Raw genomic sequence first — 15,874 nt, forward strand, 5'->3', positions numbered from 1 at the left:
AACCTTTCGAGTTTTCTCCTGGATCATTTGCACTTGTGCCCATTCCATCACTTTTTGTACACAAATGTTTGAAACCCTCTTACACTTTGCCTACTCACATCCAGATTAAATCACTGACTTTTTTTTTTTTTTTAATAAAGAATGGTATTTCGAAGCCGAGACTGGAGTACTAGGTATAGTGATTGATTTGGTGGTATAGCTTTTAGATGCTCTAAGGGGACAGAGCACATGTAAGTCTACATCTCTTTTTATATCTATTTGTATTCACTTTTAAGACCATGAATTCGTGTTGATACTTCTAGTGCCAATCCAGTTAATTCTAGTCTTTTCTTTTCCCCTGTTTATAAACTCCTTTCTCTGTCAGTGAGAAACCTGACTCTCCTTATCCATAGTGCATTTATTTGTTTAATCCCAGGAACAGATAAAGTAGTGATGGAAATTCCAACCAACTTACTAGATAGAATATTTGTGTAGAGCTCCGTTTGTGTTTAGCCTTCGAGTTAAAAGTACTTACTCTTTTTTTCAAGATTATGTCTCTCTCTTTCTCTTTTTCACATACACACACCACCTCCAGAGTGATTAGCTTATTCACTTATAGTACTGATAGATTAATTTTATTTCTGTTTGTATGGTTGTCCCCGTTCTTATTTATTTCAAATATGGATGTACTTTTTGAATATGTGAAACATTTACATGGACTGTGAGAGATCATTCTTTGGAATTTGGTGTTTTTTTTCTTTTTCACTTATGATATTTTGAAGTTTAGACATTCCCGACCTATAATTATACTGAATATACCGGTTTTATTCTTGTTCTTTTTGTTTTGGAGGATATGCGGGCATTCTACGTATAGAATATCTAGGAGCCCACATAACTCAGTGGCCACCATTTTCTTCTTTGCATAACTCTCTGCATAGTTTCTAGCTGTAATAAAAAATAGATTAAAGATGAAAGCTCTGAATGTTCTAGCAGAAATCTGTTTTTACTTAAGTTGAGAAGATGCTTATGTGCTGTCAGTTTTCATGTTTTATAGGGATGTTTGTGAATTGACCATTAGGCTCTGTATGTGTATTTTATCACTGAAACCTCATAATAACCCTTTGATGGAGGTTTTATTATAATTCCATTCAATGCATGAGCAAATAAGCACAGAGTAGTTAAAGAGTCTTTACAGTATCTTTGCTAAAACATAGCAGAATGATGTATTACTATTTATTTTTATGTATTAGGTATTCATTATTATGAACTACCAATACTGTTGCCACCATAATAGCTCTGTGTTAACTCAGTGTTAGATACCTATTCAGGTGTGTGTGTCTCTATATATATTGTCCTGTATTATGTTATATATTATGTTATATTATTCTCAAAATACCCTGATAGGTTAGGTATTATTACTTTATTTTTACAAAGGAAAACACCAAGGCTTGGTGGGATATTTTCACCTGATCACAGAGCTATTAAGAGACAGGGCCAGTATTCCATCTGAGTCTAGTGACAGACTACAGCGAAAGCATATCTGGCTCCATGAATTAGTCTATTACTACTTTATCAACTTTCACTAAAAAACAAAGTCTGGCCTTAAAAATTTCGCTTGTATAGCAGTTCTTTAAAGTAAGCGTGTACTTCTAGAGGCTCATATTGGAGTGATTGATTATTTGTCCTAAAGAAAAAGTTTATAAGGCAAAATCTTTCTTATTATTTTAAAACAAAGTATTTCCCCTTTCATATGTCTCATTTGAAAGATGTTGTCATTAAGTATTATATTTAGCCACCCGAAAATGTGTATTATGTATTGAAGTTACAGCAGCACTCACTTACGGAGAGGGATCATGGAATGCTTTATTGTGTCATTTCTAGTTTTAGAGATACAGTAAAATAAGTAGCTGGAGAACATGGCTCATAAGTGCAGTCGCCAGCTTCTTCTGTATATTTCTGTGTTTGTGCACCCCACATACAACTCCAAGCATCTGGAAAACCCTTGGGAACTTAATTCTGTCATTGGGTTCCCTCTCCATCCTAAGGATGTGTTTGCCACACACTAGCAGGGACTTTTTAATGGCGATTGAGGACCCTTTATTCTTGAGCAGTTCACAAAAAGACACTCATTTCCCTAATACACCTTCGGAGAGAAGCAGAGGCTAAATGTGTGTGCCCAAGAGCAGAGGCAAAGGTAGGAAGTAAATCAGGGTCTCACTTGTTTATTGCTGATCAGGACAGCCTTCCTGTGGTAGACACTCTTCCCTCCATGTGGGTTTGGTAACATTGTTTGAACCCTCAGGCTGTCTCAGCAACACATTTTGCCTTTATTACAAACAGTGCAAGATATAGTAGTTACGAAATTCTCTCTATAGCTGCATCTATTCTACAGTTCTCTGCCATAGAAATGAGAGAATTGACTAGAAGATAGCTATCCTACTTTCAGTATTTCAACTTTAGTCTTACTTCCACAATTTCATATTTTCTATTAATAAAACTTCAATACTCAGAAATAGGCATAATCATGATTAATGTGGTTTATATTCTTTTATCTAATAATAAATATCAATTACAGTAATTAATCAGCTTCCCTGGTAGCTCAGATGGTAAAGAATCTGCCCATAGTGCAGGAAACCTGGGTTGGGAAGATCCCCTGGTAGAGTGAACAGCTACCCACTGCAGTATTCTTGCCTGAAGAATCCCATGGACAGAGGAGCCTGGTAGGCTGCAGTCCATGGGGTCGCAAAGAGTCAGACATGACTGAGCGACTTCACTTTCTTTCTTTCTTCATTGAGTACTTACTGTGTACCAGACACTGGTCTAAGTACTGCTTAGATTAGTGTGGGGTAGTCTGACAGTTTATAACTAGTTTCAACAGCTCGTTCAACAGCCTGTGACCTTTTGGTCTTCTGAATATTTGACTTCCCTTCCGTAGAGATGCACATTTGATCCAATGGATACAACAGGTAGTGTTGGCCACCTGGAATCTTACAAAAGGAGTAGTTGTTAATCCCAAACTCCTAATTTGGGATTAACATATACACACTACTGTATATAAAGTAGGTAACCAACAAGGACCCGTCATATATATAGCACAGGGAACTCTGCTCAGTATTCTGTAAGAACCTATGTGGGAACAGAATCTGAAGAAGAATAGGTACATGTACATGTATAACTGAATCACTTTGCGGTACACTTGAAACTAACATAGCATTGTAAGTCAACTATACTTCAATATTGATGAAAAAAGAAATGGAATAAACTTAAAAAAAAGTAGTAGGTGTAACAGACAGGAATCTAGTCTTCTAGAAGTCATTTCTGTCACCTTTTCATATTTCTACATATCTGTTGAAGTAGGGATTTTTTTTGTTTATTTGTTTTGTGTTTTGAAGCCCTGTGTACACACCCAGTTCAGTCTGACTTTTCTGTGTTCCTGAGAGGACTTGCACAGAGCCTTGGATGTCATCATATGAGCCTTTTAGAACCAGTCTAGTAGCTCATAAACTCACATGGAAGATAGTATACAGTGATGAATAAGCCTACTATCAATAATAATCCTCTACATGTTGCTGATTTTTTCTGTTGATAAAGTACTTTCATAAGCATTAATACCTATTTCGTATTCACAAATATCTGAAGATTAAGCTGCTACCGTTGCCTATAGGAGGGTGCAGATTTCAGGAAAGGTGTCTCAGTTTAAGATAGTCACGTTCATCTTCAAGCAGCCACAGAGAAATTTAAAGTTAAAGCTGTTCTCATCTGAGAATTCGTGGCTCAGTCCACTTTTTCAAGGACAGTGACTCCATGTCTGATAAGGAGCTGCAGCTACTTGACAAATGACTTACCGCAAGGGCTCAAGTCACCCAATTCAATGAAGAGAAAAACATCACTTTCAGAGACAATAGGGAAAGAGGTATTCTTATGTTTGAGTCACACTTGAATTTTACCCTTTAAAATCCTGTGATGTTTGGTTAGTGGTGTCAGTGTGGAGTTGTTACCAGCTCTACAATGCCTGTAAAATTGGGGACATTTTCACCCCCTGCCCAAAAGGGAAGGGACAGAAGTGTTAAAAGAAATATATATCACTTTGGTTTTCACTGGAGAAAAAAGGACAGGATGAAACTAAGTGTAGGAAAAAAATAGCAATTCTCTCAATTTTATTTTTACTTTTCTATGCAAAGCACACTTAAGAGTCATTCCAAATACATTAACTATTGCACAAATAAGCAAAATTTTAAAAAGAGATAAAAGTTAACCCAAGATTCCATTATCCTAAAATAGCCGTATTTCTTCATGTACTTTTTCTGTCCTGCCTAATCTGTAGGCGTAATTCTTGTTAGAAGAAATCATAGCACACACTTCTGCCTTTTTATATACAGCATATTATGGAGGTGATAATATGAATAATGCCTGCCGTCTATTGTGTGCCCACCATGTGCCAGCCTCTTGCTGGCTATCTTATCCATACCTTTTATTTAATATTCACAACCGTCATAGACATACGTATCTCCATTTTATGGAAGAGGACCTTAAGCCTCAGAAAGGTCCAGGAATGCCTCCAAAATAAACATTTTTCTGTGTTACTTTGACTTTTCCAGCACTATTTTAAAGCTGGTCATTTAGTTGAATTTCCCTTTATTGTTTGTTTTAGAGTCTCCTTATATAGTATGTTATGAAGTCTGTTACGAAGTTCTTATGGAGCATTTGATACCCACCTACAGTTTTTCCTCGCTATTAACATAGGTTCTATAGTCATATCATATTGCAGCTATTTGGTCACTGAAGTCAGTTCTCTGTACTTAGACTTTTATGGAATATATTTAGATACTAGGAATATATATTTCAATACAGACTGAAGTACTTCCCAGAAAAGAGAAAATCTGATTATTTCATAGGTCCACATTCATACTCAGCCAGGAGCCTTGTTTTTAGGGAGTTTTAATCCCCATGATACTGATATAAATTATGTGCTCTCATAGCCACTGCAAGCCTCTGAGATGTGTTTGCTTTAACTTTTGTTGTCTTGGAGCAGTACTTCCTCTCCTGATTTTTATATTTCTTAAAATACTCTTTCAGCTGTACTTTCTCCCTTTCTTCTGGAATTCTGATGAGAAATGACCTTCCCCGGGATGTCTTCCACTTCTAGGTCAGGACTCAGGAAACATTGGGTCTGAGTGGCTTGCTTCTGTTGTGTCTTCCTCCAGTCCTGGGGTTCCAAACTAGTTTGCTTTCTTTTTATCATGTATATGAGTTCTCTTTTGGTGTCTCTTTAAGTATTTTCATGGTTATTAGTTGTGCTTAGCAGCGAGGATTAGGGAAAAATGGGTCAAAGCCATTTTGTCCAGGCTGGAAGTTTCTTGCACATTTCTCTTTTATATTTCTTTATACAAAAATTTATTTTGCATTTTAGTTATAAGAATTTATTTTTAAAGCCTTATTAGGGCATTATGAACAAGATAAACATATTATTTTGGTAAGTTTTGATAAACTTAGGTAGTTTAATATGTGGATACAAATCCTAGATTAATGTATATATCAAAGTATGCCGGGCTGGTTGAATCACAAGCTGGAATAAAGATTGCTGGAAGAAATATCAACAACCCCAGACGTGCAGATGATACCACTCTAATGGCCAAAAGCGAAGAGGAACTAAAGACCCTTCTGATGAGGGTGGAAAAAGGAGAGTGAAAAAGCTGGCATAAACCCAAGATTCAAAAAATGAAGATCATGGGCATCCGGTCACTTCAGTTCAGTCACTCAGTTGTGTCTGACTCTTTGCGACCCCATGGACTGCAGCATGTCAGGCTTCCCTGTCCGTCACCAACTCCTGGAGCTTACTCAAACTCATGTCCATTGAGTCGGTGATGCCATCCAACCATCTCATCCTCTGTCGTCCCCTTCTCCTCCCTCCCTCAGTCTTTCCCAGCATCAGGGCCTTTTCCAATGAGTCAGCTTTTCACATCAGGTGGTCAAAGTCTTGGAGTTTCAGCTTCAGCATCAGTCCTTCCAATGAATATTCAGGACTGATTTCCTTTAGGATTGTCTGGTTTGATCTCCTTGCAGTCCAAGGGACTCTCAAGAGTCTTCTCCAACACCACAGTTCAGAAGCATCAATTCTTCGGCACTCAGCTTTCTTTAGAAATCTTCCATCCATACATGACTACTGGAAAAACCATAGCTTTGACTAGACAGACCTTTATTGGCAAAGTAATGTCTCTGCTTTTTTAATATGCTGTCTAGGTTGGTCAGAGCTTTTCTTCAAAGGAGCAAGCATCTTTTAATTTCATGGCTGCAGTTACCAACTGCAGTAATTTTGGAGCCCAAAAAGATAAAGTCTGTCACTGTTTCTACTGTTTTCCCATCTATTGGCCATGAAGTGATGGGACCAGATGCCATGATCTTAGTTTTCTGAATGTTGAATTTTAAGCCAGCTTTTTCACTCTCCTCTTTCACTTTCATCAAGGGGCTTTTTAGTTCTTCTTTACTTTCTGCCATAAGGGTGGTGTCATCTGCATATCTGAGGTTATTGATATTTCTCCTGGCAATCTTGATTCCAGCTTGTGCTTCTTCCAGTCCAGCGTTTCTCATGATGTACTGTCCATATAAGTTAAATAAGCAGGGTGACAATATACAGCCTTGACGTTTCCCGATTTGGAGCCAGTCTGTTGTTCCATGTCTAGTTCTAACTGTTGGTTCTTGACCTGCATATAGATTTCTCAGGAGGCAGGTCAGGTGGTCTGGTATTCCCATCTCTTTAAGAATTTTCCACAGTTTGTGTAAGATCATGGATTCTGGTCACATCACTTCATGGCTAATTGAAGGGGAAAAAATGAAAACAGTCACAGATTTTATTTTCTTGGGCTCCAAAATCACTGTGGATGGTGACTGCAGCCATGAAATTAAAAGACACTTGCTCCTTGGATGGAAAGCTATGAGAAACCTAGACAGCGTATTAAAAATCAAAGACATCAATTTGCCAACAGCTATGTTTTTTCCAGTAGTCATGTATGGATGTGAGAGTTGGACCATAAAGAAGGCTGAGCACCAGAGAATTGATGCTTTTGAACTGTAGTGCTGAAGAAGGCTCTTGAGAGTCCCTTGGACTGTACGGAGATAAAACCAGTCAGTCCTAAAGGAAATAAACTGAATATTCATTGGAAGGACTAATGCTGAAGCTCCAATACTTTGGCCACCTGATACAAAGAGCCAACTCATTAGAAAAGACCCTTATCCTGGTTAAGACTGAGGGCAGGAGAAGGGGGTGACAGAGGGATGTGATGGCTGGAGGGCATCAATGGATGTGAGTTTGAGCAAACACCAGAAGATAGTGAAAGACAAGGAAGCCTGGTGTGCTGAGGTCCCGTGGGGTTGCTAAGAGTCAGACACAATGTAGCAACTAAACAGTGATTATCCAACAAAGTATGTTATTTATCATATCTTAAGAAAACATGTGTTCCAGTCCAGTTTTAGTCCCATATTATTCTCATATAAGGTAAAGCTTTTGTAGCTACAGTGATCGAATTTAAAACTGCTTTTTAGAGCTAAATAACAATTTGGCATCCTTTATGATAATCAGGGAGTGTGCAAGTGTGTGTACACAAAATGGATGATTTGTTACTGTATTTTTCACATTTATATTTTAGACATGGGTTTCAATGCTCCAAGAAACAAGTTACTAATTGAAATTATTTTACCCTTAAAATGTCTTTACTAATTGAAATTATGTTACCCTTAAAATGTCTGTGTACATGTGAGGAAGGCATTATACAAAGAAACTTATTACCACACACATTTTTAAAAATGGAAACTAATATTTGCACACTAGTATAAAAGCAAACATAGAAAGGTCTAATTTATAGTTTCTTTTCTCTTTCCTTCCTTTATGATACAGTTCATGCTCCAGATATTTATAAGCTATTACAATTTCTAAAAAGAAATCAATCTAAATGATATTGAAAACATGAATCATTTTTTCCTAATCTCTTCATTTTCTTGGTATGACTCTGCATTTATTGTAAAGAACTGTCTTATTATTAATTATACTGCACTTAATTTTAGGAACTGGAATATTGGCACTGTTGGGAGATTTATAATTCAATTGTTTTAAATTTTTTTTAAGCACAAAAGCTTCTCTACAAATAAACCCAGATAATAAATCAGAAGGAAGAGGGCAGCATTTACCGACCCTTTTCCCTGCTGCAGACCTCCAGACATCTACTTAGAACTTCTCAATGGGGATTTTTAGACCCTAGAAACAAAACAAGGGACCTTACAGAAATTACGCGGCTAACCACAAGGCATCATCGGTTGAAACATAATGTCAATAAACATGCCACCTCTGGTATTTTTAATCTTTCCTGGTGGCTCAGATGGTACAGCATCTGCCTGCAATGCAGGAGACCCAGGTTCGATCCCTGGGTTGGGAAGATCCCCTGGAGAAGTCAATGGCAACCCACTCCAGTACTCTTGCCTGGAAAATTTCATGGACTGAGGAGCCTGGTAGGCTACAGTCCATGGGGTCACAAAGAGTCAGACACGACTGAGCAACTTCACTTCACTTCTGGTATTTTTTAGTGATTTCCTTTTTGGTGGGATCTTTTTATTTAAAAAAAAAAAAAAAAAAAAAAACCACCTTATGTCTATCTCCAATCAAAAAAAAAAAAAAAAAGAACAGCCGAAAATTTATGGTAACTCCATGAATATTTAATATCATTCTATGTTGCAGTATTTTATAAATTATAATCATTTATTTGTATGTCTGCTCATTCATTCATTCTCTTAATCAGTTGTTGTTCTTCATTTGGTCACTCAGTCATGTCAGACTCTTTGCAACCCCATTGACTGCAGCATGCCAGCCCCCCTGTCCATCACGATCTCCCTGAGCTTGCTCAAACTTATGTCTATCAAGTCAGTGATGCCATCCAACCATCTCATCCTCTGTCGACTCCTTCTCCTCCTGCTTTCAATAATCCCCAGCATCAGGGTCTTTTCTAATGAGTCAACTCTTTGCATCAGGTGGCCAAAGTATTGGAGCTTTAGCATCAGTCCTTCCAGTGAATAGTCAGGGTTGATTTCCTTTAGGATTGTCTGGTTTGATCTCCTTGCAGTCTAAGGGATTCTCAGAGTCTTATCCAACACCACAGTTCAAAAGCATCAATTCTTCATCTCTCAGCCTCCTTTATGGTCAAACTCTCACATCCATACATGACTACTGGAAAAACCTTAGCTTTGACTAGATGCACCTGTGTTGGCAAAGTAATGTCTCTGGCTTTTAATATGCTGTCTAGGTTGGTCAGAGCTTTTCTGTGAAGGAGCAAGCATCTTTTAATTTCACGGCTGCAGTCACCATCTACAGTGATTTTGGAGCCCAAGAAAATAATCTCTCACTGTTTCCATTGTTTCCCTATCTATTGGCCATGAAGTGATGGGACAGGATACCATGATCTTAGTTTTTTGAATGTTGTTGAGTTTTAAGCCAGCTTTTTACTCTCCTCTTTCTCTTTCATCAAGAGGCTCTTTAGTTCCTCTTTGCTTTCTACCATAAGGGTGGTGTCATCTGCATATCTGAGGTTATTGATATTTCTCCTGGTAATCTTGATTCCAGCTTGGGCTTCATCCAGCCCAGCATTTCACATGATGTACTCTGCATATAAGTTAAATAAGCAGGGTGACAATATACAACCTTGATGTAGTCCTTTCCTAATTTTTATCCAGTCCATTGTTCCATGTCTGGTTCTGACTGTTGCTACTTGATCTGCATAAAGGTTTCTCAGGAGCCAGATAAGGTGGTCTGGTATTCCCAACTCTTGAAGAATTTTCCACAGTTTGTTGTGATCCACACAATCAAAGGCCTTAGCATAGTCAGTGAAGCAGAAATAGATGTTTTTCTGGAATTCTCTTGCTTTCTCTATGATCCAATGGTTGTTGGCAATTTGATCTCTTGTTCTTCTGCCTTTTCTAAATCCAGCTTGAACATCTGGAAGTTCTTGGTTCACATACCATTGAAGCCTCATTTGGAGAATTTTGAGCATTACTTTGCTAGCATGTGACATGAGTGCAATTGTACGGTAGTTTGAACATTTACACTGCCTTTCTTTGGGATTGGAATGAAAACTGACCTTTTTCAGTCCTCTGGCCATTGCTGAGTTTTACAAATTTGCTGGCATATTGAGTGCAACACTTTAACAGCATCATTTTTTTAGGATTTTAAATAGCTTAGCTGGAATTCCATCACCTCCACTAGCTTTGTTCGTAGTGATGCTAAGGCCCACTTGATTTCACACTCCAAAATGTCTGGCTCTAGGTGAGTGATCACACTGTATGGTTATCTGGGTCACTTTTTTGTATTGTTCCTTGAATTCTTGCCACCTCTTCTTAGTATCTGCTGCTTCTGTTAAGTCCATACCGTTTCTGTCCTTTATTGTGCCCATCTTTGCATGAAATGTTCCCTTGGTATCTCTGATTTTCTTAAAGAGATCTGTAGACTTTCCCTTTCTTTTATTTTCCTCTGTTTCTTTGCTTTGATCGCTGAGGAAGGCTTTCTTATCTCCCCTTGTTATTCTTTGGAACTCTGCATTCAAATGGGTATATCTTTCCTTTTCCCCTTTCTTTGCCTTTCACTTAATCACTACTGTTCATTTATTCTCTGTCAGGCATTAAAATTTTAAGTAGTGGGGATAAACCAGCAAACAAATGTTTCTGTTTTCTCAAACAATTACGTTATATGTCACAAACTTATAAGTGCTAAGAAGGAATCTAAAGCGAGGGAGAGAAATGGGGTGGGCGTACTCTAGTTTATCAGGGACAGTTATGCAGTACATTCCCTGATAAGATGACATTTGAGAGATTTGAAGAAAAGAAATGAGCCATGCAGGTGTTGAAGCAAGAATGTGCCAGGCAGTAGAAGGAGATCAAAGTTCCTGAGGTGGAAGAAGGCACGATGAATACACAGAGCACCCTCGAGGCCCCGAGGCTGGAGAGGAGTTGCAGGTGGCAAGGTCAGGTAATGACAAATGGATGCTTTGACTTTGAGAGGATTTTTTTTTTAACATTTCTTTATAAATGGGCAAGAAAATGTTGCCAAATTCCCAATTAGACCTCTAATTTAAATAATTCAAAGCTTCTTTAGCTTACCGAGTCCTCTAGTTTCAGAACATCTTTATCTGAGCATAATTATATATTGGCTCTGCCACTCACTAGCCATGTTACCAGGACAGACAAGCCTGCTTCTTCATCTGTAAATCGAGGTTAGATACCTGTGTTGTTCTCTATACAAGACTGTTATAAGGATCAACTGACTGACTGTATTTTAAAATTATTTCAAAAACTAGAGGAAGTTTTGGGGTTATTAGTTGTTAACTCCATGCAAGAATGACATGGGGCTTTAAGTTGGGTTTTGAAGGATCTGACTGGTTACTGTGTCAAGGATCTGACTGGTTACTATGTTACTCTCCATAGTAATTAGCAGTAATTACATGGTACATATCAACTTTTGTGAAAACTTAGAATTCATAGTATTAACTTTTTCAGGTAGCTGCTTAGGATCAGAGCTGGGAAGACCATCAAATCAAATATTTTGGGAACATGCGTTAGTACAGACAGTTTAGCAAATACATAGGTAACATCCATTCTCATTATCCTTGCAAGGTATCATCTTGAGTCTAACATACCCAAATACAGAGGATGTGTTTTAAGAGAGGCTAGGAAACAGTAGAACCAGCTTTTGGCTTTCTTTATATTTAAAACTGCTTTCTAGCTTAAAAGAGCAAGTATTTTCTTCTCAGAGGTGTTGGAATACATTACTGCCTTAATGTAAAAGAAGTATTATTAGGTTATTCAGTGGGAGGAAAAAATAGTTTTAATTGACAGACTTCTTTAGAAATGGAGCTGTGAATAAAAGATACTTTATCAATACTTTGATTTATAGCAAAAAATTTCCTTGTCATATATGCTTTGTGTGTGCTCAGTTGCTCAGTCATGTCACAAGGCTTCTCTGTCCATGGGATTTTTTAGGCAGGAATACTGGAGTAGATTGTCATGCCCTCCTGCAGGGGATCTTCCCAACCCAGGGATTGACCCCTGTCTCCTGCGCTTCCCATGTTGCCAGGCGGAGTCTTTACAACTGAACCACCTGGAAAGCCCCAAATGTACTTTAATAAAATCTTGAATTTTCAATTACAGAAATATTCTACACAGTATGAAGCAATGGCAGGATAATTTATTGGCTGACGTTGAGTATGATGAACTGCTGTAATTTCACGTGAAACTGAAGTGTATTTTTAAATGAGATACATTGAACGCAAATAAGTCAGTTGTACGAAAACCTACTTTTTTGAATTTAATTTGGTAAAGAATGTGGAGAACCTTCCTATGACTTCATTCTAAGCAACGTTTAACATAAATGTTTGAAATTGGGTAAAACATAGAGCTTTTGAAGGTTTTGGGGGAGTAAAGTTAGGCGTTGTTGACAGTTTGTAAAAATTTCTGAAAGAGCATTTAATCCAATAATCCAATTTGAGTTTTTCTGGAAAGCAATCCAGGAGCCTTCGCCATGGGTTTCAGGTGTGTGTTCCCTTCCCAGGTGGACGTATCTGACGTCGAGGATGAAGAGAAGCGCTGTGAGCTCTTCACGGAGCTGCTGGAGGCCAGTCACCAGGAGGTGGAATTCCAGCACCTGGTTTTGCTCCTGCAGGCTTGGCCGCCTATGAAACGGGAGTACACGTGAGTACTAACGTACAGGTAGACTTTGGACACGACTGAGCGACTTCACTTTCACTTTTCCCTTTCATGCATTGGAGAAGGAAATGGCAACCCACTCCAGTGTTCTTGTCTGGAGAATCCCAGGGACGGGGGAGCCTGGTGGGCTGCCGTCTGTGGGGTCGCACAGAGTCGGACACGACTGAAGTGACTTAGCAGCAGTAGCAGCAGACTTCTTTTTTAAAATTTTTTATTTGTTTTTCAATTGGTTTCCACCAATTGCAATTTTATGTTGGTTTCTACTGTACAACAACTTGAATCAGTCATAAATATATATATATGTATGTATGTATATCCCTTCCCACCTGCGCCTCCGTCCCCTTCCACCATCCCACCCTTCTGGGTTATCACAGAGAACCAGGCTGGGCTCCCTGTGTTATTTAGCAAGTTCCCATATAACAATTTTACACATGATAGTGTATATAAGTCAGTGTTGCTTTCTCAATTCATCCCACCCTCACCTTCCCCCGCTGTGTCCACAAATTCATACGCTACTAGATTCATCAATACCATTTTTCTAGATTCCATATATATGTATTAATATATGATATTTGTTTTTCTCTTCATGACTTACTTCACTCTGTATAAGAGACTCTAGGTTCATCTACCTCACCGCAACTGGCTCAGGTTCATTAAAGGTAGACTTCTTTTGTTTAGATTCTAGGTGTAAAAAATCAGTACCTGCAGGAGAGCCAATGAAAGAAGGATATAAAATCAGTGTTAGCCTCTAGATGAAATTAGAATTATTTTTCTTGAAATATCACGGTTTCTTTCCATTTCTCCTTAGCCCTAAACACAAATATTTTGTTTAGAAATAGAGACAATGCTTGATAATAACATCTGGTTAAGGATATCAACAAAGGTTCCCGGGTGGCTCAGACAGTAAAGAATCTGCCTGCAATGTGGGAGACCCCAGTTCAATCCCTGGGTTGACAAGATCCCCTGGAGAAGGGAATGGCAACCCATTCCAGTATTCTTGCCTGGAGAATCCTATGGACAGAGTAGCCTGGCAGGCTACAGTCCATGGTATTGAAAAGAGTCACACATGACTGAGTGACTAACACACACACACATTTTTGCCAAAAAATGTTTTGATGTTCTTTTAACACGGCTTACAATGCTAACTTGAAAATCCATGGGGAATAAATCGCTAATTCCCGTTTTTTGACAGCACACAGTGTTATGTGCAGTTGACATATATTATCACTTTACACAGCAAAGCTACTGCAGGAAGGTGATGTTATCTAATTTTACAATGAGAAAATGGAAGCTCAGAAGTTAAATAACGTCAGGCGTCACCTGGCCCCAAGGTGGAGGAGGCTGAGTTCCAACAGCTGCTGGAAGCTTCAGCCCATGCTGTCTCCTTGTGTCACGTTGACATTGGAGCCACATGGAGTAGTCACATAGTCCTTGCGCTACCAGCCACGGGTTTCTGTGGAAGACGTGGCCAGATCTCCTCTGAGCACATATGCTGCCTGTCATGAACCGCTGCTCCTTGCTGGCAGAAATCGAGAGTTTCCGCATCTGATCCAAATGCCTGTGGCAGGCCTCGTCTTTGCGTTCTTCCTGTGTCAGTGAGCACTCTGTACACCCAGGCCAGCACATGTCGTCCCACTTCAGACATCGCAGAAGGATTCTTTCCTGAAAATAAATTATTCCGTGAGCAGTTTAGGACTGCTAAGGAACATCTAGGCAGGCCTCTCCCCCTTGAATGAGACCATTAGGAATTTATGAAGCAAACAGAGGAGAGGGTGTTGTGGTTTGCATTTTTAACCAAGTGTTTTCATAAGGGCAGGCAGCAGCTGTTAGATCTCCATCTTCTGTGGCCGCGGTCGCAGGCTGACATGCCGATTTTGAGAGTAGGTTCTTCCCTTCACTCTTTGAAACTCTGCAGTACAAATTCTCATGTCAAAGAAACTTTAGTCTTTTCTTGTGACAGTCCCTTGAAACAGTATTTCCATTCGGTCCCCAATTATCTGGGCAGAGCAGCCTCAGGACCTGAGGGTGCTTGTTAAAAGCAGAGTCCCATGCTTGACTTGCTGAGTCCAACTCACAGGACCTGGGCATAAACTTCTTAGCAGCTCCTAGGAGACGGTAATGGAAAACAGAGGTGGGCCCCACTGGTTTAGACTGTCAGAACAGCTTCACTTTTTCAGAAAATCATTAGGGTTGAATTACTTCATTTCAACATATACTCAAAATGAATCTCTTAGTCCAGAGAGAATTTTTTAAATTCAAAATATGATACTTCTGGTAGATTAGTTAACTTTGGTTCTGCAGTTTTTGTAACTTGGAACACTGACCATCTCAAGTTACTCACCCTCAAGAAGCAAGCTCAGCTTCTCTTAAAACATTTACTGCATTTAAAACATTTAATGAATGCATTTATAAGCAAAAATAGGTTCATTTTCAAGATACAGTCTTACTTTGGTAGTCCTGTGTGAAACTTGTAAATTGCTATCCCGTGTTTGCTAACCTCCTTTATGAAATCATTAGCATTAGAACCAGTCATGAGTATCGTAACCAAGCATTAGTGATCCACCTAATCCTCGTACCACCTATGTCTCTACCTAGAGATAACAAAGTGATAAATCAAGTCCGTTTCTGCTTCTTTCCTGGCTCATCATACAGTAAGAATGTATGATGGAATACCTGAAACGGGTGCTTTAAAGTACTTTTGAGTACTTTTTTCCCCTAGACAACCCAACGTATGACTCTAGGCTGTAGCACTTTCAAAGCAACCAAATCAGGGGAGTGGAGTGGGAGGGAAGGATTGCGTGGCAGCGGCTGAATGTCGCCAGTCAACACAGTCAAGTTCACAACTGAAGACAGCTTGATCCACATGACTGCTGATTTATCAGTCCCCACTTTGGGTTTTTAGTTTCAGTCCCTTGTAGACCCTCGATCCATACAAGGAAAGCCTAATAGATTTGCATTCAGGAAGATCCATAGTGTTCCTCCAGAGTGTCACAGCTGGCTGGTGGAAATTCCATTCTGATAGTTGTTGTCAAAACCACTGGATGCGTTGTGTTGAGGAACCAGCATTTTTGCTGCACGGAGGCGGCCTGTTAGGGAAAACCCCTGGGGAGCTGGGTCCAGACTTGAAAGAGGAGAGCAGAGGGCTAGTCCCGAGTGTGTC

The 15,874-nt window shown here is 39.1% G+C and overlaps 1 protein-coding gene across 2 annotated transcripts in view; it reads left to right on the top strand.

Annotated features, from left to right (window-relative positions):
* The window catches only part of NBAS (NBAS subunit of NRZ tethering complex), a 335,203-nt gene that overhangs the window by 299,244 nt on the left and 20,085 nt on the right, over positions 1-15,874 (top strand). For both annotated transcript variants that reach the window (XM_061433269.1, XM_061433270.1), the window contains one exon: positions 12,560-12,699. In XM_061433269.1, coding sequence (XP_061289253.1) covers positions 12,560-12,699 — 140 coding nt within the window. The remainder of the gene's footprint in view (positions 1-12,559; positions 12,700-15,874) is intronic.

The sequence above is a fragment of the Bos javanicus genome, chromosome 11 (genome assembly GCF_032452875.1).
Source record: "Bos javanicus breed banteng chromosome 11, ARS-OSU_banteng_1.0, whole genome shotgun sequence".
NCBI classification, from domain to species: domain Eukaryota; kingdom Metazoa; phylum Chordata; class Mammalia; order Artiodactyla; family Bovidae; genus Bos; species Bos javanicus.